The sequence below is a fragment of the Engystomops pustulosus genome, chromosome 1 (genome assembly GCF_040894005.1).
Source record: "Engystomops pustulosus chromosome 1, aEngPut4.maternal, whole genome shotgun sequence".
NCBI classification, from domain to species: Eukaryota; Metazoa; Chordata; class Amphibia; order Anura; family Leptodactylidae; genus Engystomops; species Engystomops pustulosus.
Genome location: NC_092411.1, coordinates 173,916,883 through 173,938,328, shown reverse-complemented (window position 1 = coordinate 173,938,328; position 21,446 = coordinate 173,916,883). Strand labels below are relative to the sequence as shown.

General features: G+C 47.1%; 1 protein-coding gene across 6 annotated transcripts in view; it reads left to right on the top strand.

The window, feature by feature from the left end:
• The window catches only part of ARHGEF18 (Rho/Rac guanine nucleotide exchange factor 18), a 373,611-nt gene that overhangs the window by 213,928 nt on the left and 138,237 nt on the right, over nt 1–21,446 (top strand). For 5 of the 6 annotated variants that reach the window (XM_072113897.1, XM_072113898.1, XM_072113894.1 and 2 more), the window contains 2 exons: nt 11,362–11,406; nt 12,400–12,471. In XM_072113897.1, coding sequence (XP_071969998.1) covers nt 11,362–11,406; nt 12,400–12,471 — 117 coding nt within the window. The remainder of the gene's footprint in view (nt 1–11,361; nt 11,407–12,399; nt 12,472–21,446) is intronic. The other variant, XM_072113896.1, reaches the window with a different exon arrangement.

Genomic DNA, 21,446 nt, shown 5'->3' with positions numbered 1-21,446 from the left:
CAAGCCGGCGCGCTTCAGGGACCCGGTAGGGTTTTTGGTGTACCCGGATGTGGGGTTCGGTTATGATGTCATGCTTGATGACTGAAGTACGTCCCGGTAACTTAGAGAACACATCCACATTTCGGAGCACAAACTCCTTTGCTTCCTGAATCTTGGCCCTGGAGAGGGACTCCGAGATCCGTACTTCAGGCACCTTGGCATTGGGTACACCTACCTCCGGTGTCCCCTTCTTGGGGACAGACGCTTTTTCTGCTCCCACGGCCATCAGGGACTCTCTTTCCTTCCATGGCTTTAGGAGGTTCACGTGGTATATCTGTTCGGGTTTCCTCCTCCCCGGCTGAGATACCTTGTAGGTTACCTCCCCCACTTTCTCCATGACCTCATATGGTCCTTGCCATTTTGCCAAGAACTTGCTCTCAACGGTGGGCACCAGAACTAGCACTCTGTCGCCTGGGTTAAAGGTCCTGAGTCTGGCTGACCTATTGTAGACCCTAGACTGGGCCTCTTGTGCCCTTGTCATGTGCTCCTTTACAAGGGGCATTACCGCCGCTATGCGGTCCTGCATAAGGGAGACGTGTTCTTTCACACTACAGTGGGGGGTCCTCTCCTGTTCCCAGGTCTCCTTGGCTACATCCAAAAGCCCACGTGGGGAACGGCCATATAACAGCTCAAAGGGTGAGAAACCCGTGGAGGACTGGGGAACTTCACGTATGGCAAACATCAAATAGGGCAACAAACAATCCCAGTCCTTCCCGTCTTTGCTGACCACCCTCTTTAGCATCCCCTTCAAGGTCTTGTTAAACCTCTCGACCAGGCCATCTGTCTGAGGATGATACACAGAGGTGCGGAGCTGTTTAACCTGCAGTAACTTACACATCTCCTTCATTACCCTAGACATGAATGGGTTACCCTGGTCAGTCAAGATTTCCTTGGGGAGGCCTGTGCGTGAGAATACCTGGAACAGCTCCCTAGCAATATTTTTCTAGGAGGTGTTCCTTAATGGAATCGCCTCGGGATACCGCGTAGCGTAGTCCAGGATAACCAGGATGTATTGGTGCCCCCTTGAGGATTTGACTATGGGGCCAACCAGATCCATGGCAATCCGTTCAAATGGCACCTCTATGATTGGTAGCAGGACCAAAGGACTCCTGAAGTGGGACACCGGGGCAATAAGTTGACACTCAGGGCAGGAGCTACAATACCGGCTTACCTCCTCCCAAACCCCGGGCCAGAAAAATCTCTGCAGGATCCTCTCTCGGGTCTTCTCAGCACCTAAGTGCCCTCCCAGCACATGTTTGTGTGCCAACTCTAGCACCAGCCTACGGTGAGATTGGGGTACTACAAGTTGCTCAACCTCCTCACCCCGTATCTGGTCAACCCTGTACAACAGTTCCCCAACAATCACCATTCGGGGGTATATTTTGTCAGCCCCTGGTATTTGGAGCACCCCATTTATCACCTTAACATTCTCCCGTGCTTTAAACAAGGTAGGGTCCTGTAGCTGTGCAGCCCCAAAATTTTCACGGGAAATCTCAAGGTCCGGCATGTCGGCCACCTCCTCGTGGCCCTCTACCTCACCAGCTAGGACCTCTAGGGGAGAGAATTCATCACATGGGGTCACCCCTACTGCTGGTGTGGGTACATTGGCCTCAAAGGGTTCAGGGGCCAAGGCCGGACACACGTGATGTCCATTATCTGCAACAGCACCTGCGGTGGGTCTTCGTCTCCAGAGGTCCCAAAACACCAGTAAGTCTCTGCCGATAATAGCCTCATGAAACAGGGTCCCCACCACCCCCACTTCATGGGTAATAGTACCACAAGGGGTATGTAGGTTGATGACAGCAGTGGGATATTCGCGAGTGTCCCCATGTATACACAACACTCCCACTTTCCGCCCACTGTATAGTCCAGGATCAACCAAAGTTCCCCGCACCAGGGTGACCAGACTCCCTGAGTCTAGCAAGGCTTCCACTGTGTGACCCCCGATTGTGACCATACACACTTGGGGTTCTGCATCCGTGATCGACTCGGCTGCCAGAACCGGCCGGGCAAACAGTGACACTCGCCGGGTCTGGTTGCAGTCCATTGGCTCCACTGACAGTGGACAGTTGGCAGCAATATGGCCCATTTCATGGTATCGCCAGCACTGGATATGGCTATGACCTCTGTCACGAGCCTCACTGGGTTTCTGGGAATCCACGCCCCCCAACGAACCCCCTCCCAACCTGACATGTCTCCCCTTTTCCGCAATAGCAGTCTTACCAGATGGTTTGGTGACCCTGTCACTGGCACTGCTTCGTGTGGGAGAGGTAAGTAGAAGGTCCTCCGTAGCCCGATACCTCTCTACTAGGGACACGAGCTCCTCAGCTTTTGTGAGACCAGCCTGTCCAACCCACCGCTGGAGCCGAGAGGGCAGAGAACGGGTGAACTTGTCGAGGACCACTCTCTCTACCATCTGTGCTGGGGTGCAGTCCTCTGGTTGTAGCCACTTCCGGACAAGATGGATCAGGTCATGCATTTGGGAGCGTGGGGGTAATTTTTCTGAGTAAGCCCACTGGTGGACCCGGCTGGAGCGAACTTGAACGGTGACCCCAAGACGAGCCAGAATCTCCGCCTTTAGCTGGGGGTACTTACGGGCCTCCGCTTCACTCAGGTCGTAGTAAGCCTTCTGCGACTCGCCGGTCAGGAACGGTGCCAGGACATCTGCCCACTGCTCAGCCGGTAACTCCTCTCGCTCAGCTACTCACTCGAACACAGTGAGATACGCCTCCACGTCGTCGGTCGTCACCATTTTTTGTAAGGCCTTTTGTACTGCAGCCCGTGCGGAACGCTGGACAACCGGGTACCCTTGCAGACCAGTATGGGACCCCTCAGTAGCCGTCGCTTGTGGTGCTGCCATAACGCCAGAAAATTTTTCCATCATCAGCTGGAACATGGCTCGGGACTCTTCCTGTTGTTGCTGAAGCATGGCTTGCTGCTGGCGGGACCTCTCCTCCTGCTGCTGGAGCATGGCTTGCTGCAGCTGTCGATTAGCCTGGGACTCTTCCTGCTGCTGGCGGGACCTCTCCTCCTGCTGCTGGAGCATGGCTTGCTGCAGCTGTCGATTAGCCCTGGCCTCCTCTTGCAGGTATTTAATAAAGTCCTCCATCTTGGCTTTATCCTGCACTTTCACCCAGGCCATGCAATGTTGCAGGATGTAGCCAGCCTTTCAGGTGTGTGTCTTTTTTGAACTGCCCGCAATCCGAAGCACCATATGTGGGAGATTTGGCCCAGTAGAGACCGTGGTAGCGGGGTGCTGTGATGCAGTTCAAGACAGTGACACCAAGGTTTAGTCCAAAACAGGTCTAGCCTGCGTTTATTTCAGCAGGAATCAAAATAAAACAGCCTTCACATTCAGGCATCCAAAACAAAATAATATCCTACCCGTCAAGGTGCTAACTAAACAATGGTTCTCTGACTCACCACTAACAAAATCACTTGGCTGCTCCAGGCACAGAGGTCAGTGCTGTGTGCTCTCCAGCCTCCTTCCAGAGAGAGACCCCATCCTTAGCTCTGCTCAGCCACTTTATGCACACTGATTAGGCTGCTCCCATCACCTGTGTCCAAGGTGCTGGACAACACAACCTCAGCACTAAGGCCTTGCATAATAGCAAAACCTAGGGGAAACATACCGCCCATCCACAGTTAACCCCTTCAGTGTCTCACAATATATATATATATATATATATAAAAATAGGTACAATATATACATATATATATATAGGAAACAAAGCAGTATAGAGCAGCACCGTGACTGAAGGCTTGGTGGGTGCATGCTTGATAATGCCTTTATGGAAAAGGTGAAACATTGCTATTTGATGGTGGAATAAAACCCGTTTTCTTTATCTTGGAGTGCTGCTTCATCGTGTGCCATATATATATATATATATATATATATATATATATATATATATATATATATGGGTTGTCTAAAATATATAAATACCGTATATTCCGGCGTATAAGACAACCTGGTGTATAAGACGACCCCCCTACTTTCCTGTTAAAATATAGAGTCTAAGATATATTCGCCGTATAAGACTACCCCTTTTCCAACGCATACAAAACACCGGTAAAAATTTAAAAAAAAACAGATTTGAATTTAACATGGTCCTTTTTTTAATTTAAATTCTTATGACATGCAGGTATATAGCAGGAAAACTGTCGCTCATAAACATAAGGCATACAACAACAACATTACCATCGTCCATTTTACTGTAAATGTTACCATACTGTACCTTAAATTTTTATTTTATTAAATATTCCATGCCATGTACTCAGAAGCGGGAAAAAAATTCCAAATGCAATGAAAATGGTGAAAAACGCATTTGCGCCATTTTCTTGTGGGCTTGGATATTATGTCTTTCACTGAGCGCCCCAAATGACATGTCTACTTTATTCTTTGGGTTGGTACGTTTAAGGGGATACCAAATTTGTATAGGTTTTATAATGTTTTCATACATTTACAAAAATGAAAACAAAATTTTTTATTTTTATTTTGCCAACTTCTGGCGCTAATAACTTTTTTATACTTTGGTGTACGGAGCTGTGGGTGGTGTCATTTTTTGCGAAATTTGATAATATTTTCAATTATATCATTTTTAGGACTGTACGACCTTTTGATCACTTTTTATAGATTTTTTTATATTTTTCAAAATGGCAAAAAAGTGCCATTTTCGACTTTGGGCGATATTTTCCGTTACGGGGTTAAACACATTGAAAAACCGTTATCATATTTTGATAGATCGGGAATTTTCGGACGCGTCGATACCTGATGTGTTTATGATTTTTACTGTTTATTTATATTTATGTCAGTTCTAGGGAAAGGGGGGTGATTTGAAATTTTAGGGTTTTTTTATTATCATTTTTTTTTTAACTTTTTTTTATTTTTATTTATACTATTTTTCAGACTCCCTAGGGTACTTTAACCCTAGGTTGTCTGATCGATCCTACCATATACTGCCATACTACAGTATGGCAGTATATGGGGATTTTCCTCATTCATTACAATGTGCTATCAGCACATTGTAATGAAGGGGTTAAAACGAAATAGCCTCGTGTCTTCGGAAGACCCGAGGCTACCATGGAGACGGATCGCCACCCCCGATGACGTCATGGGGAGCGGCGATCAAAGGTAAGATGGCGGCGCCCATGCGCCGCTATCTTTTTGAGGCTGCCGTCAGCTTTGCCGGCAGCCATCGCTGTGAAAACACCAGCGATCGGTGCTTACCGGGTGTTACTGGTAAGCCTTTGCTGCAACATGCAGCAAAGACTTACCGGTTATGGGGAGGGCTCAGCCCGTGAGCCCTCTCCATGCAGCGCGACCCGACCGCTGCCGTGAATACACGGCGGGCGGTCGCGGTTACCGGCGTATTAGATGACCCCAGACTATACAGAAGATTTTTCTGTCTTCAAAAGTCGTCTTATACGCCGGAATATACGGTATATATTTTACATATACAGTGCTAACTTTATTAGTATCAACAAAAAGGTGGGTTACAATCATATAACAGCTCCACAGCTTACACTGTGTATAAGAGTAATTATAGGCTACTCTTGGTTAAGTGAAAGAGAGTGGGCCCGATTTTCCTCACTAATGTGCAGCGGGCGACAAATTCATGAAGGATCTCATGCCACTGGCTTTTTACCACCACCGGCAGCTTTGTCGATTAACACTGATCGTGGCAATATACAGCAAACGCTCACCTTCTATGGAGAGGTCTCAGTGAGCCAAGGATTTTAACATGGAGGAAGGCCTGGTAGATCAAATCTGGGGTCAATATCCAAAGTCCAGAAAGTCTTGACCAAAGAACCTTTGCGTTATTTCTGATAGTTGCAGATACCATCTTCACCTCTCAATGTTTTGAATATCACTACAGTTACAACGTGCATGTAGGCAACATCATCCAAGGGCAAACAGTGGGGGCATGGCACCCGCTGCAGTGATCTCAGGAACAGGTCAATAGCAAAAACATACAGCAGTGTATTCAATCCATGCAAATTATTCTCCTGCCAACCATTGATTGGCTCTCTATACAAAATTTTCATCCAATCCACAAATACCAAAATACAGAACTTTGACAAAGTCCAAAAATACTCAAGATCTTCTCTGTCAAAAGCTATAGCCTGGTCCAGACCTATAAGATATCCTAACATCTCACTTATTAAGATGATTGCTCCAGAGATGTTGTTTATCGATAGATAATAGTACATATACAGTGCTAACTTTATTAGTATCAACAAAAAGGTGGGTTACAATCATATAACAGCTCCACAGCTTACACTGTGTATAAGAGTAATTATAGGCTACTCTTGGTTAAGTGAAAGAGAGTGGGCCCGATTTTCCTCACTAATGTGCAGCGGGCGACAAATTCATGAAGGATCTCATGCCACTGGCTTTTTACCACCACCGGCAGCTTTGTCGATTAACACTGATCGTGGCAATATACAGCAAACGCTCACCTTCTATGGAGAGGTCTCAGTGAGCCCTCTCCATACACCCCCAGCCGATGCTAATACATCACTACTAATACATCACATGTTGGTAAGGGGTTAAGGAGGACACAATGCACCTCCCCAAAACAACCTCTGTTGTTTGAAGTCTGTGGTGTTAAACAGTATAGCTACTCTGGCATATGGCTACTCCTTCATATGGCTCCACAGCCAGTGACCAGTAAGAAGGACCAGACCGTCAAGGTACAGTGTCATGAGGCAGAATTCCGTTCAGTGGCAGCACAGGATCGAAATCAGGAGCAAGGCAAAAGGTCAAGGCTGGCAGCAGAATAGCGAAGTCAGGGACAGAACTGGGGTCACAAATGGGAATTCACAAAATAATCCCAGAGCATAGGAACAAGCTTTTCACTAAGATCCAGGGGGGTACGTGGGAAGAGGTTGGCTATTTATAAGACTACCAGGTGGCCAGTGCCAATTAGCAGTGCACAGGGAGGCACACAGGTCCATCTGTGACCCGGGTCACAGAAGCAGCCATGACAAAGTGGTTATAACTTTAGAACTCTTCAACATATCCAAGTGATTTTTAAATTGTTTTCTCATGACACTTTGTACTTTAGTTAGTAGAAAAATGTTATCTTATTACGGGTTGCTGTTACCCGTAATAAGATAAGTGGGTGTAAGAGATAAAGAAACGCAGCAGAATCATCTGAATGGTGGTCTATTCTCATCCAAGTATCTTTTCGGAATTACACCTGAGAAGTTCCCAAAGAGCAGAAGTAGAACGGTACCGTGGATTTATCAAAGGACATTTAAAAGGACAAAGTAGGAGCTCCGGTCAGATTGTTATTGTTATTTATTTCTTGTGGATGTGGGATCGGTCCTTGACTGTATAGTAGCTCCCAATAGGGCTGAGTGTGCAACTCAAAATATTTTAATTTTTATTTTTACAGTGTTCGCCAAGCGGGTCCAATAATGGTTCTGATTTATTGTACAGATTGTTACAGATGCGGCGATACCAAATATGTAGGTTTTTTTTGGTGATTTAGTGTTTTTTTACTTTATTAGATGTGAATAGGGAATGTTTGTGTTTAGGGGACTTTTACTTTATTTAATTCTTTTTATTACAAAAACTTACACATGTATAACACATGTTATTAAACTATGTTACGTAACACACTGAGCATGCTAGGAGACAGGACCCAGCTCCCGGAAGAGTATTGCGCAGCCCCGGGGCTGCCATCCAAGCAGCGGACCCCCAGCAAGTGTCTCAGGGGGGTTTAAATCACTTGAGATGCCTCCAATCGCGGATGTTAGAGGAAGGTGTCGGCTGTAATATACAGTTGACACCCACAGCTTCTGGTGCTGGCTCCATGCAGGAGCTAGTGCTGCATGGAGCCGGTGGCAGAAGCTTGACGTAATAGTACTGCATTATGCGGGGACGCACCTCACGCCATGCAGTAATATTACGTCAAATGTTGGGAAGGACATCTACTACCAGATCAAGGATTGAAAAACAAGCACATTGACATACTGGTATGTGTCCCACCTTGTGAGGATCCACTCTTTTTTCCTGGATTTTACATTTTAAAACTATTCAAAGAAGCCTAAGGGGCCACAGGCTCCATAGATTTTAGATGGAGCCCAGAGTCCCTTAGGCTCATTTTTATAATTTATAAAGCCTTTTATTCTTAAAAATAAGGGCATTAGAAGCTGAAAGAAAATGGGGGCACACACCAGTATGTAAGTGTGCATAGTTTACAATCCTTGTTCCTGGTGGTAGAATTCCTATAAGCCCTGTGAGCCACGTAAAGGGTTAACAAACTTCATAAAAGTTTTTTTTACATATGTTGAGGGGTGTAGTTTTGTTTCTAAAATGGGTTATTGTATAGGGTTTTACTATTATTTAGGCCTCTCAAAGTTACTTTAAACCTGAACAGGTCCCTCAAATGTATGATATTGTGTTTTGAACGAAAATGTGAAAAATAACACCTAAAGCTCTAAGACACATAACCTCCTACAAAAATAAGAAGACACTTAAAAAACCATTCCAACATAAAGCAGACATTGGGTAAATGTTAGTTATCAAGTTATTTTGGTGTTCTGATTACGTGTAAGAATAGTAGAAACTTTTGAATTTCGAAAATTGATGTGTCATGAGAAAACACAATCTCAAAATCACCTGGATATGTCAGAGCATTTGAAACTTATAACCACATTTGAAACTTATATTAACACATGTCAGATTTGAAAAAATGGGCCTTGAGTGGTTAAGGTACTTCCTTGTTTGCCCAGGAAAGAAGCAGACGGCTTTCGCTCTACCTATAAAGAAGGAGTTGGATTGTGTCTCAACGTGCATAGTGCATGTGCAACCATGTGCAATCATAAATACATGTGCAACCATGATTCTGGAGCACACTGCTTAGAAAATGTGCCCCAATATCTTTGTGCTGCAGGATATTTGCAGTGTTGGCTTTATAGATGTTCTCCTCTGTCTCTGTGCTCCTTTTTTACATTTGCTTTCTTCACAATATCAATGTTACATTTATTATGTTGACCTTTTTGCTGACTGATGACTATGGGAGTTGCATTCACTTTCAGTATTGTTTGGGAGTTTTCTTCCACTGTAGGCCTGGAAGCTTGGGCCTTGCCTGGGGAGCTAAGCAAGATAATGCATTTTGGACCAATGGCAATGGTTCCTTTTTAATACCTAGTATGAACCCTTAACCCTGGCACATGTTTCACAAGCATTGGCATATGCAGCAACCTCACAGTTTAACACGGGCCACCAATAGTTGTGATACCAGTTTATTAGTTCCAGCGACTCCAGGATGCCTACTGAGAACAAAATCATGACACTCACTCAGTAAATTCAATGCCTCAAAGAATTTATCAAGGGTTACAATGAGCATGTCAGGGTTTCTGAGGTCTGTGGACCCTCTGGACCACCCCGGGAGATGGTATTAGCCGACACCCGGGACCGGAGTCTAAGTGGCACCTGGTCTTCACCAGAGCGCACCACAAAGCGGGATGGTCTTGCTACAGCGGGCTGCCACCAGGTCGTTCCACAGGCGCGATGGTAGCCAAGGTAGCAAAGCAGGAAACAGTCAGAGCCTCGGATGACAGCAGGAGAACAGTGCTGGGAGAAACACTGGGACTCACGGCAGGAACACAGGAGCTGGCACACAGAACAGTAATGCAGGAACGGACTCACGGGAACCCTGGAGACACAGGAGGGCTTCCACTTGACAGTAAATGGCTGAAGATCCGGCGGGGCATGATGGGAGCCACTGGATTATATAGTAGAGCCGGATTGACCAGCCCCAATCGCCAGGACGCTGACCTTTTAAATCCTGATTAACCAACGTGCTCAGCTTAGTCGGATCCAGAGCAGGAGTCCGGGCCTGGGGATAAAGCAGCGTAGGTGCCACGGAAAGTGGCACGGGTGTGGCCACGATCTGTGACATCTGTGACGCAGGGGCACCTGTGACAGAGCATTTTAACCCCACAGATGTTTCATAAAATGTATTAATCTTGGACCATAATAATAAAAACATAATTTAGACAAAAAAAATTTACTTTTTGGTGGACTAGATTTCAAGTCAGATATAGCATTCGATGAAGTATTCATCTTCTAATCTGTTACAAACTTGCTAGAATACAAATGATGTGGGATTCCTTGCAGATTATAAAAGAAATATGTAACCATTTCTTAATATAAAACTGGAAAGATATCCTAACAGTATAATAATTAAGGGCATCTATTGAAAGATTACCTCCACCAAACATCAGTTGCATTGGATGTCGCACAGATGCTATAATTAAAAGAGCAATACTTAGGTGTAAGAACAAATTGCTCAAAAATGGGTACATTTATCCAACATTGCCTGGTTTTCTCCACACATACCGCTTTGAACCAACACCAAAAAATTCAATCTTCGTCTCATCAGAACAGAGAATCTTACTTCACATAGTCTGGGAGTCCTTTTCCTCCTTTTTTTTTTTTGCAAACTGTATGCAGGCTTTCATATGTCTTGCACTGAGGAGAGGCTTTCATCAGCATACTCTGCATAAAGCCCAGACTGGTGGAAGGTTGCAGTCATAGTTGACTTTGTGAAAATTTCTTCCATCTCCCTACTGCATATCTAGAGCTCAGCCACAGTGATCTAGGGGTTCTTCTTTACCACTCTTCTCCCACGATTGCTTAGTTTGGCTGGATGGCCAAGTCAAGGAAGAGTTATGGTCAACCCAAACTTCATCCATATAAGGATTATGGAGGTCACTGTGCTCTTTGCACCCTTTACTGCTGCAGAAATTCTTCTGTAACCTTGGCCAGATCTGTGCCGTGTCACAATTCTGTCTCTGAGTTCCTAGGGCAGTTCTTTTCAGCTTTGAGGGCCTATATAGACAGATGTGTGCCTTTCCTAATCAAGTCCAGGAATGGCTGTGTAAAGATAAGAAAAATTCTCATACTCACTCTCTCCAGGCGCCATCCGTTACTGCCAATCCGTGTTTGCATATAGAGAGTGGCAGCGATGTCATATCAACACTGCATGTGCATTATGCATCCTGCAACTGCTGCTGTATCCAGCATATAGCTGGTGACCCTGCATTACTACCTGCCCCTGAATGCAAACAAAGGCAGGCGTTGACAGTTGGAACTTTGGTTGAACAGGAGATTCAGAGATGGTGTGAGTTGTTTATTGTTTTCACACCCTCTCCAGAGCCATATATAACAGGTTTTCTGAACCCTTTTAACTTTGTTTCCTAAATATTTAAATTAACATCATAAACCCAAGGCTTCTAGACCTTCTAAGTATTAGAAAATTATAGGGAAAAGTCCTACCTTGAACCATATTTTCTTCTTTGCAGACTATTTGTTCAACAAGTACTCCAAGAGCTGAAACAGTATCATGGGTATGTGAGCAGAATATTTTACCATTAATTAATATTCAAATTCCTTGCAGGCCTTTTGTATTTTCACAGATCTTTATATTCTAAAAATAAAGAGAACCATAGAATTATGGACATTCTCGAGCTTTTAGCAGAGTCGGATTAAGGATTGCGGGGGGTCCTCCCCACGACTAAATGTTGCCAGTAATAAATATATACAGCTTTCCCTTGGGATACATATACATTTACAGCCCCCCAGTAAAATAAGAAGTTACTTATCTTCTTTACCTCCCTCCTCCTTTTCTCTTCAGTCAGATATCGGAGCAGGGGTCGCAGTGTGTGATGTTACTGCAGTGCCTCCACCAGGACACTGTCGGCCGGTGCACTCTTCTATCTATGGCGGAGCAGGCAGCATACTGTTCTCTCGCTCTGCCATAGAATAGTAGTATGTGGTTGGATCCAGCTCAGCCTCTGGCTACCGCTCATATTGAATCTGCACATATATAGTTTGTGAACCGAGTGGATATGCAACTGCTCAAACTATAATCCACCATTGATTGGTGGAGGACCCTTTAAGAGGAAAGTCCAGAAAGCCCCAGGGCTCATGCCCCAGGAGCCCTCCCCATAATCTGGCCCTGGCTTCTATGAAAACCTTATAAACAATAGTAGTCTAAAGCTTAACTCTTTCCATACATAGAGAACATTTTACTTTGGAAGGAGGTAAGACTATCCAGTGACTAAACAGTTATATCATTAGAAACTTTTTCAGCTTCTGATTATCTATGAGCTATCAGTGTGGGTATGGGAGGAAAAGCTGATTTATAACCTTATTAAGTAATAAAGTATATTACAATGTTTACTATTACCAATTGCATTATTGCTTTAAGAAATTCAAGTAAATGTTTAGTTATGCTTTGACTTAGTAATATGTAAACTTGTCAGCAGTTTTATAAAGATTTTGGTAATTTGGTAAGAAGAATGGTTTTCGAAATTTTACTTTTATACCTTTTTTTTTAGAACCAAAAATAAGCAAGGAGGGAGCAGTGAGCCGAAGCAGAATGTGACCTGGTTCGAATTCCTGTCAAACGAGTGGGTAAATTATTTAGGGTGATCTCTTGAACTGTTTATTCCTAACCTATGCTTCTATTTTCAGATATATTGGAGTTACACAGGTTAAAATATTAAAGAACATCTACCACCAGGATGAAGGATTGCAAACCAAGAACACTGACATGTATGTGTGTGTCCCCTCTGGCAGGATCCACTCTTCTTTAAGCCAGAACCCCTCAGGTTCATTTTCATAATTTTTCTAACTTTTTTTCATAAAAATAATGACATAAGAAGCTAAAAGAAGACCAGATCCTGCCAGAGGGGACACACACCAGCATGCATGTGTGCTTGGTTTACAATCCTTCATCCTGGTGGTAGATGTTCTTTAAGGAATTGTATTAGTTAAAGTTCCCTGATATGCTCTCACCATCTGGCACCCGCTGCTAGGAATAGGATAAAGGATATAATTAGAGATGAGCGAGCACTAAAATGCTCGGGTACTCGTTATTCGAGACAAACTTTTCCCGATGCTCGAGTGCTCGTTTCGAGTAACGAGCCCCATTGAAGTCAATGGGAGACTCGAGCATTTTTCAAGGGGACCAAGGCTCTGCACAGGGAAGCTTGGCCAAACACCTGGGAACCTCAGAAAAGGATGGAAACACCACGGAAATGGACAGGAAACAGCAGGGGCAGCATGCATGGATGCCTCTGAGGCTGCTTAATCGCACCATTATGCCAAAATTATGGGCAACAGCATGGCCATGACAGAGTGACCGAATGAGGCTAGATAGCATCTAAAACATCCAATAATTGACCCTGACACTATAGGGGACGGCATGCAGAGGCAGCGGCAGCAGCGGCAGGCTAGAGAGTGGCATGGCAACATACCCTAAATGCACTCAGGCTTCAAACCAATGGGTGGCAGAGAGGAACCAAAGGAGGTGAGCAAGAAGCGCTCAAATAATATCGGTACATGATAAAAGTTTGCCAGTATATTTTGTGGATTACACAGCAGGGTGGCGACAAAGTTAACATGGAAGCCATGAAAACAATCCAAAATTCTGCCTGACACAGCTCGTTTGATAAGGGGACCATGTATGGAGGCAGTGAACTAGTAGTAGATTAAAGGTGCTGCAGTTAAAACTATGTTAGTTGGATCTTGGCATGGAGCTGGCGCTCGGCTGCCAGGCGAGCTTTCGCCAATCCAAGCCCCTGTCTCTAGGCTACTCCCCAAACAGCACTTCTAAGAACCTTTTGTATAAGATCAAGTGTAGTAGCGTTCTTATAAGTTTGGGATATGGCGGGTGAGGGGAATGTAAACATCTGCGCAAGAAGCGCTGAAATAATATCCAACATGGGGAGAGAAAAAGAACTGGACCGCACATCCACACATCACAATGATCTAATGCCGCTAGGCTACATTATATAACGAACTCGAGGTTCTTATTTACATTTTGATCAAATTGTATAAGCCCACCAACCACTTCACGGTGACCTCTTTATGGTGGGTCCCTACGCTATTTTGTGCAGCATCACATGGCGTCCACCCCCGCCGCAGCACAGCGCCGGCAGGGACCAAGACCCGGTTGCCCCCCAGTACCCATACTGGCGGGCATAGCCCCCATGGCTCCGGGCCCAGGCCCCCACCAGCACCGGCGCTGTGCTGCGGCGGGGGTGGACGCCGTGTGATGCTGCACAAAATAGCGTAGGGACCCACCATAAAGAGGTCACCGTGAAGTGGTTGGTGGGCTTATACAATTTGATCAAAACGTAACTAAGAACCTCGAGTTCGTTATATAATGTAGCCTAGCGGCATTAGATCATTGTGTGATGTGTGGATGTGCGGTCCAGTTCTTTTTCTCTCCCCATGTTGGTTTAGTATACTCTATCCCTTCATTTATTTTGTTTTTCCTGGTACCAGCACTCCGCCCCATTCGACCCAGGTGTTTTTAAATTAGCAGGAGACTGCATTTAGGGTCCGCCTACTTCCTCTCAGCCAGAGTCTGAGACCACATGGAACGGTGAGTTTAACACCTGTTCACACATGGTGAGCCTTTTTTCCTGTTCACATGGTGCGGTGTTGCATGGCGTCCGCCGCTTCTGTGGTGCGGTGCTGGTGGGGGCCTGGGCCCGGAGCCATGGGGGCTATGCCCGCCAGTATGGGTACTGGGGGGCAACCGGGTCTTGGTCCCTGCCGGCGCTGTGCTGCGGCGGGGGTGGACGCCGTGTGATGCTGCACAAAATAGCGTAGGGACCCACCATAAAGAGGTCACCGTGAAGTGGTTGGTGGGCTTATACAATTTGATCAAAACGTAACTAAGAACCTCGAGTTCGTTATATAATGTAGCCTAGCGGCATTAGATCATTGTGTGATGTGTGGATGTGCGGTCCAGTTCTTTTTCTCTCCCCATGTTGGTTTAGTATACTCTATCCCTTCATTTATTTTGTTTTTCCTGGTACCAGCACTCCGCCCCATTCGACCCAGGTGTTTTTAAATTAGCAGGAGACTGCATTTAGGGTCCGCCTACTTCCTCTCAGCCAGAGTCTGAGACCACATGGAACGGTGAGTTTAACACCTGTTCACACATGGTGAGCCTTTTTTCCTGTTCACATGGTGCGGTGTTGCATGGCGTCCGCCGCTTCTGTGGTGCGGTGCTGGTGGGGGCCTGGGCCCGGAGCCATGGGGGCTATGCCCGCCAGTATGGGTACTGGGGGGCAACCGGGTCTTGGTCCCTGCCGGCGCTGTGCTGCGGCGGGGGTGGACGCCGTGTGATGCTGCACAAAATAGCGTAGGGACCCACCATAAAGAGGTCACCGTGAAGTGGTTGGTGGGCTTATACAATTTGATCAAAACGTAACTAAGAACCTCGAGTTCGTTATATAATGTAGCCTAGCGGCATTAGATCATTGTGTGATGTGTGGATGTGCGGTCCAGTTCTTTTTCTCTCCCCATGTTGCTGAAATAATATCCGTAAATGAAAAAAGTTTTCCAGTATATTTTGTGGCTTACACAGCACGGTGGCGACAAAGTTAACAAGTTTGATGCGGAATGCCCTGTAATAGCTCTTGGGCGGTGTGCCTTTTATCACCTAGGCTCAGCAGTTTGAGCACCGCCTGCTGTCGCTTAGAGACGGCACTGCTGCTGTGCCTAGAGCTACCGACTGATGGCGCCATGCCCACGGATGGTAATTCGGAGGAGGAGGAGGTGGAGGAGGGGTGGGAGGAGGAGGAGGCATAGTAGGCCTGAAACACCTGGACCGAGGTAGGCCCCGCAATCCTCTGCGTCGGCAGTATATGACCAGCCCCAGGGTCAGACTCGGTCCCAGCCTGCACCAAGTTAAGTGTAGTAGCGTTCTTATAAGTTTGGAATATGGCGGGTGAGGGGAATGTAAACAGATGCGCAAGAAGCGCTGAAATAATATCCGTAAATGGTAAAAGTTTGCCAGTATATTTTGAGGATTACACAGCAGGGTGGCGACAAAGTTAACAAGTTTGTTGTGGAAGCCATGAAAACAACCCAAAATTCTGCCTGACACAGCACGTTTGATAAGGCGGCCATGTATGGAGGCAGTGAACTAGTAGTAGATTAAAGGTGCTGCAGTTAAAACTATGTTAGTTGGTTCTTGGCATGGAGCTGGCGCTCCGCTGCCAGACGAGCTTTCGCCAATCCAAGCCCCTGTCTCTAGGCTACTCCCCAAACAGCACTTCTAAGAACCTTTTGTATAAGATCAAGTGTAGTAGCGTTCTTATAAGTTTAGGATATGGCGGGTGAGGGGAATGTAAACAGATGCGCAAGAAGCGCTGAAATAATATCCGTAAATGGTAAAAGTTTGCCAGTATATTTTGAGGATTACACAGCAGGGTGGCGACAAAGTTAACAAGTTTGTTGTGGAAGCCATGAAAACAACCCAAAATTCTGCCTGACACAGCACGTTTGATAAGGCGGCCATGTATGGAGGCAGTGAACTAGTAGTAGATTAAAGGTGCTGCAGTTAAAACTATGTTAGTTGGTTCTTGGCATGGAGCTGGCGCTCCGCTGCCAGGCGAGCTTTCGCCAATCCAAGCCCCTGTCTCTAGGCTACTCCCCAAACAGCACTTCTAAGAACCTTTTGTATAAGATCAAGTGTAGTAGCGTTCTTATAAGTTTAGGATATGGCGGGTGAGGGGAATGTAAACAGATGCGCAAGAAGCGCTGAAATAATATCCGTAAATGGTAAAAGTTTGCCAGTGTATTTTGTGGATAACACAGCAGGGTGGCGACAAAGTTAACAACTTTGATGTGGAATCCATGAAAACAACCCAAATTTCGGCCTGACACACCTCGTTTGATAAAGGGACGATGTATGGAGGCAGCTATATGGACGACTTTTGGAGGTAGCAATGGAGACAACGTGTGGAGGCTGCTATGGAGACAATTCAATTTGGATAGTGCCTGTATGTGGCAGTCCAAAAAAGTTTTCAAACCAGAGGAGCAGGTAGGTGGCCCTCCAGAAAAATGGAATAGATTGAGTGCCTGTATGTGGCAGTCCAAAAAAGTTTTCAAACCAGAGGAGCAGGTAGGTGGCCCTCCATAAAAATGGAATAGATTGAGTGCCTGTATGTGGCAGTCCAAAAAAGTTTTCAAACCAGAGGAGCAGGTAGGTGGCCCTCCATAAAAATGGAATAGATTGAGTGCCTGTATGTGGCAGTCCAAAAAAGTTTTCAAACCAGAGGAGTAGGTAGGTGGCCCTCCATAAAAATGGAATAGATTGAGTGCCTGTATGTGGCAGTCCAAAAAAGTTTTCAAACCAGAGGAGCAGGTAGGTGGCCCTCCATATAAATGGAATAGATTGAGTGCCTGTATGTGGCAGTCCAAAAAAGTTTTCAAACCAGAGGAGCAGGTAGGTGGCCCTCCATAAAAATGGAATAGATTGAGTGCCTGTATGTGGCAGTCCAAAAAAGTTTTCAAACCAGAGGAGCAGGTAGGTGGCCCTCCATAAAAATGGCATAGATTGAGTGCCTGTACGTGGCAGTCCAAAAAAGTTTTCAAACCAGAGGAGCAGGTAGGTGGCCCTCCATAAAAATGGAATAGATTGAGTGCCTGTATGTGGCAGTCCAAAAAAGTTTTCAAACCAGAGGAGCAGGTAGGTGGCCCTCCAGAAAAATGGAATAGATTGAGTGCCTGTATGTGGCAGTCCAAAAAAGTTTTCAAACCAGAGGAGCAGGTAGGTGGCCCTCCAGAAAAATTGAATAGATTGAGTGCCTGTATGTGGCACTCCCAAAAATTGTTTAAAACAGAGGACCGGGTCGGTGGCCCTCCATAAAAATTAAATGCATAAAGTACTATAGCTAGAGCCAGTGGGCCCTGTAAAAAAATAGCCAGTTTCCTCTGCTTTACTGTACAAAGAGGAGGAGAAGGAGGAAAATGAGGAGGAGGAGGAGTGGATAAATTATTCAGGTTGAGCTTCCTTCACCTGGTGGAGATTGGAAATTAGGAGAAATCCAGGCTTTATTCATCTTGATAAGCGTCAGCCTGTCAGCGCTGTCAGTCGACAGGCGTGTACGCTTATCGGTGATGATGCCACCAGCTGCACTGAAAACCCGCTCGGACAAGACGCTAGCGGCAGGGCAGGCAAGAACCTCCAAGGCGTACAGCGCCAGTTCGTGCCACATGTCCAGCTTTGAAACCCAGTAGTTGTAGGGAGCTGTGTGATCATTTAGGACGATGGTATGGTCAGCTACGTACTCCCTCACCATCTTTCTGTAAAGATCAGCCCTACTCTGCCGAGACTGGGGACAGGTGACAGTGTCTTGCTGGGGTGACATAAAGCTGGCAAAAGCCTTGTAAAGCGTACCCTTGCCAGTGCTGGACAAGCTGCCTGCTCGCCTACTCTCCCTCGCTACTTGTCCCGCAGAACTACGCACTCTGCCGCTAGCGCTGTCAGAAGGGAAATACTGTTTCAGCAGGTGCACCAGGGCCTGCTGGTATTCATGCATTCTCACACTCCTTTCCTCTCCAGGGATGAGAGTGGAAAGATTTTGCTTGTACCGTGGGTCCAGGAGAGTGAACACCCAGTAATCGGTGCTGGAATAAATTCTTTGAACGCGAGGGTCACGGGATAGGCAGCCTAGCATGAAATCTGCCATATGCGCCAGAGTACCAACGCGTAAGAATTCACTCCCCTCACTGGCCTGACTGTCCATTTCCTCCTCCTCCAACTCCTCCAACTCCTCTTCTTCTGCCCATACACGCTCAACAGTGAAGGACTCAACAATGGTCCCCTCTTGTGTCTCGCCAACATTCTCCTCCTCTTCCTCCTCATCCTCCTCCACCTCCACCTCCTCCGATATGCGCTGAGAAACAGACCTAAGGGTGCTTTGGCTATCAACAAGGGAATCTTCTTCCCCCGTCTCTTGTGAGGAGCGCAAAGCTTCCGACTTCATGCTGACCAGAAAGTTTTTCAACAGGCCAAGCAGCAGGATGGTGAGGCTGATGATGGCGGCATCGCCACTGACCATCTGTGTTGACTCCTCAAAGTTACTCAGCACCTGACAGATATCAGACATCCACGTCCACTCCTCATTGTAGACTTGAGGAAGCTGACTGACCTGACTACCAGTTCTGGTGGAAGTTGACATCTGGCAGTCTACAATCGCTCGGCGCTGCTGGTAAACTCTGGATAACATGGTCAGTGTTGAATTCCACCTCGTGGGCACGTCGCACAACAGTCGGTGAGCGGGCAGTTGGAGGCGGCGCTGCGCTGCCCTGAGAGTGGCAGCATCTGTGCTGGACTTCCTGAAATGCGCACAGATGCGGCGCACCTTCGTGAGCAAATCAGACAGATTGGGGTATGTCTTGAGGAAACGCTGAACTATCAGATTTAACACATGGGCCAGGCATGGCACATGTGTCAGTCTGCCGAGTTGCAGAGCCGCCACCAGGTTACGGCCGTTGTCACACACAACCATGCCTGGCTTCAGGTTCAGCGGTGCCAGCCACAGATCAGTCTGCGCCGTGATGCCCTGTAATAGTTCTTGGGCGGTGTGCCTTTTATCGCCTAGGCTCAGCAGTTTCAGCACCGCCTGCTGTCGCTTAGCGACGGCACTGCTGCTGTGCCTAGAGCTACCGACTGATGGCGCCATGCCCACGGATGGTCGTTCGGAGGAGGAGGTGGAGGAGGGGTGGGAGGAGGAGGAGGCATAGTAGGCCTCAAACACCTGGACCGAGGTAGGCCCCGCAATCCTCGGCGTCGGCAGTATATGACCAGCCGCAGGGTCAGACTCGGTCCCAGCCTCCACCAAGTTAACCCAATGTGCCGTCAGCGATATATAGTGGCCCTGCCCGGCAGCACTCGTCCACGTGTCCGTGGTCAGGTGGACCTTGTCAGAAACGGCGTTGGTCAGGGCACGGATTATGTTGTCTGACACGTGCTGGTGCAGGGCTGGGACGGCACATCGGGAAAAGTAGTGGCGGCTGGGGACCGAATACTGAGGGGCGGCCGCCGCCATGAGGCTGCGAAAGGCCTCGGTCTCTACTAGCCTATAGGGCAGCATCTCCAGGCTTAGCAATCTGGAGATGTGCACATTAAGGGCTTGGGCGTGCGGGTGGGTTGCACTATATTTGCGTTTCCGCTCCAGCGTCTGGGGTATGGAGAGCTGAACGCTGGTGGATGCTGTGGAGGATCGTGGAGGCGACGATGGGGTTTTTGTGGCAGGGTCCTGGGCAGGGGGCTGACTATCAGCTGACACAGGGGAAGGAGCAGTGGTGTGCACGGCCGGAGGTGAACGCGCTTGTTGCCACTGAGTGGGGTGTTTAGCATTCATATGCCTGCGCATACTGGTGGTAGTTAAGCTAGTAGTGGTGGAACCCCTGCTGATCCTGGTTTGGCAAATGTGGCACACCACAGTCCGTCGGTCATCCGGTGTTTCCTTAAAGAACCTCCAGACTTCTGAAAATCTAGCCCTCGCCGCAGGAGCCCTCGCCACGGGAGCTTCACTAGTTGACACATTTGGCGCTGATGCAGCAGCTCTGGCCCTGCCTCTCCGTCTGGCCCCACCACTGCCTCTTCCAACCTGTTCGGGTCGAGGACTCTCCTCCGTCTCAGAAGCACTGTGTTCACCCGGCCTCTCAACCCAGCTTGGGTCTGTCACCTCATCATCCTCCGATCCCTCAGTCTGCTCCCCCCTCGGACTTCCTGCCCTGACAACAACTTCCCCACTGTCTGACAACCGTGTCTCCTCATCGTCGGACACCTCTTTACACACTTCTTCCACTACGTCAACAAGGTCATCATCACCCACAGACTGCGACTGGTGGAAAACCTGGGCATCGGAAAATTGCTCATCAGCAACCGGACAAGTGGTTTGTGACTGTGGGAAGGGTCCAGAAAACAGTTCCTCAGAGTATGCCGGTTCAAATTGCAAATTTTGCTGGGAGGGGGCAGACTGGGGCGGAGGAGGCTGAGGTGCAGGAGCTGGAGGAGTGCCGATTTCGGTGACATGGGTGGACTGCGTGGAAGACTGACTGGTGGACAAATTGCTCGAAGCATTGTCGGCAATCCACGACATCACCTGTTCGCACTGTTCTGGCCTCAACAGTGCTCTACCACAAGTCCCAGTAACTTCAGACATGAACCTAGGGAGTGTAGCTCTGCGGCGTTCCCCTGCTCCCTCATCAGCAGGTGGTGTCTCACCCCGCCCAGGACCACGGCCTCTGACCCCTGCAGTAGTTGGACGCCCACGTCCCCGCCCTCGTCCTCTACCCCTAGCCCTCGGGTTAAACATTTTGAAAATGAGAGTTATAACTTTAATTTTTTTTTTACCTTTTTTTTGTGTTTTTTTTTTTTTTTGTGTGTTTTTTAGTTTTTAAAACCAAACGATGCTATCCTATTGCTATGGCTATTTTCTAGCCAAGTATGAAAGCACACTGCTATGCCAGATGAGATGACGCTGAGTTATGAAAAAAATAAACGTAAAATAAAAAAGGAAATGGCAGACTGTGCCTAATTGAAATCCAACCCCGGGCCCTAATAAAT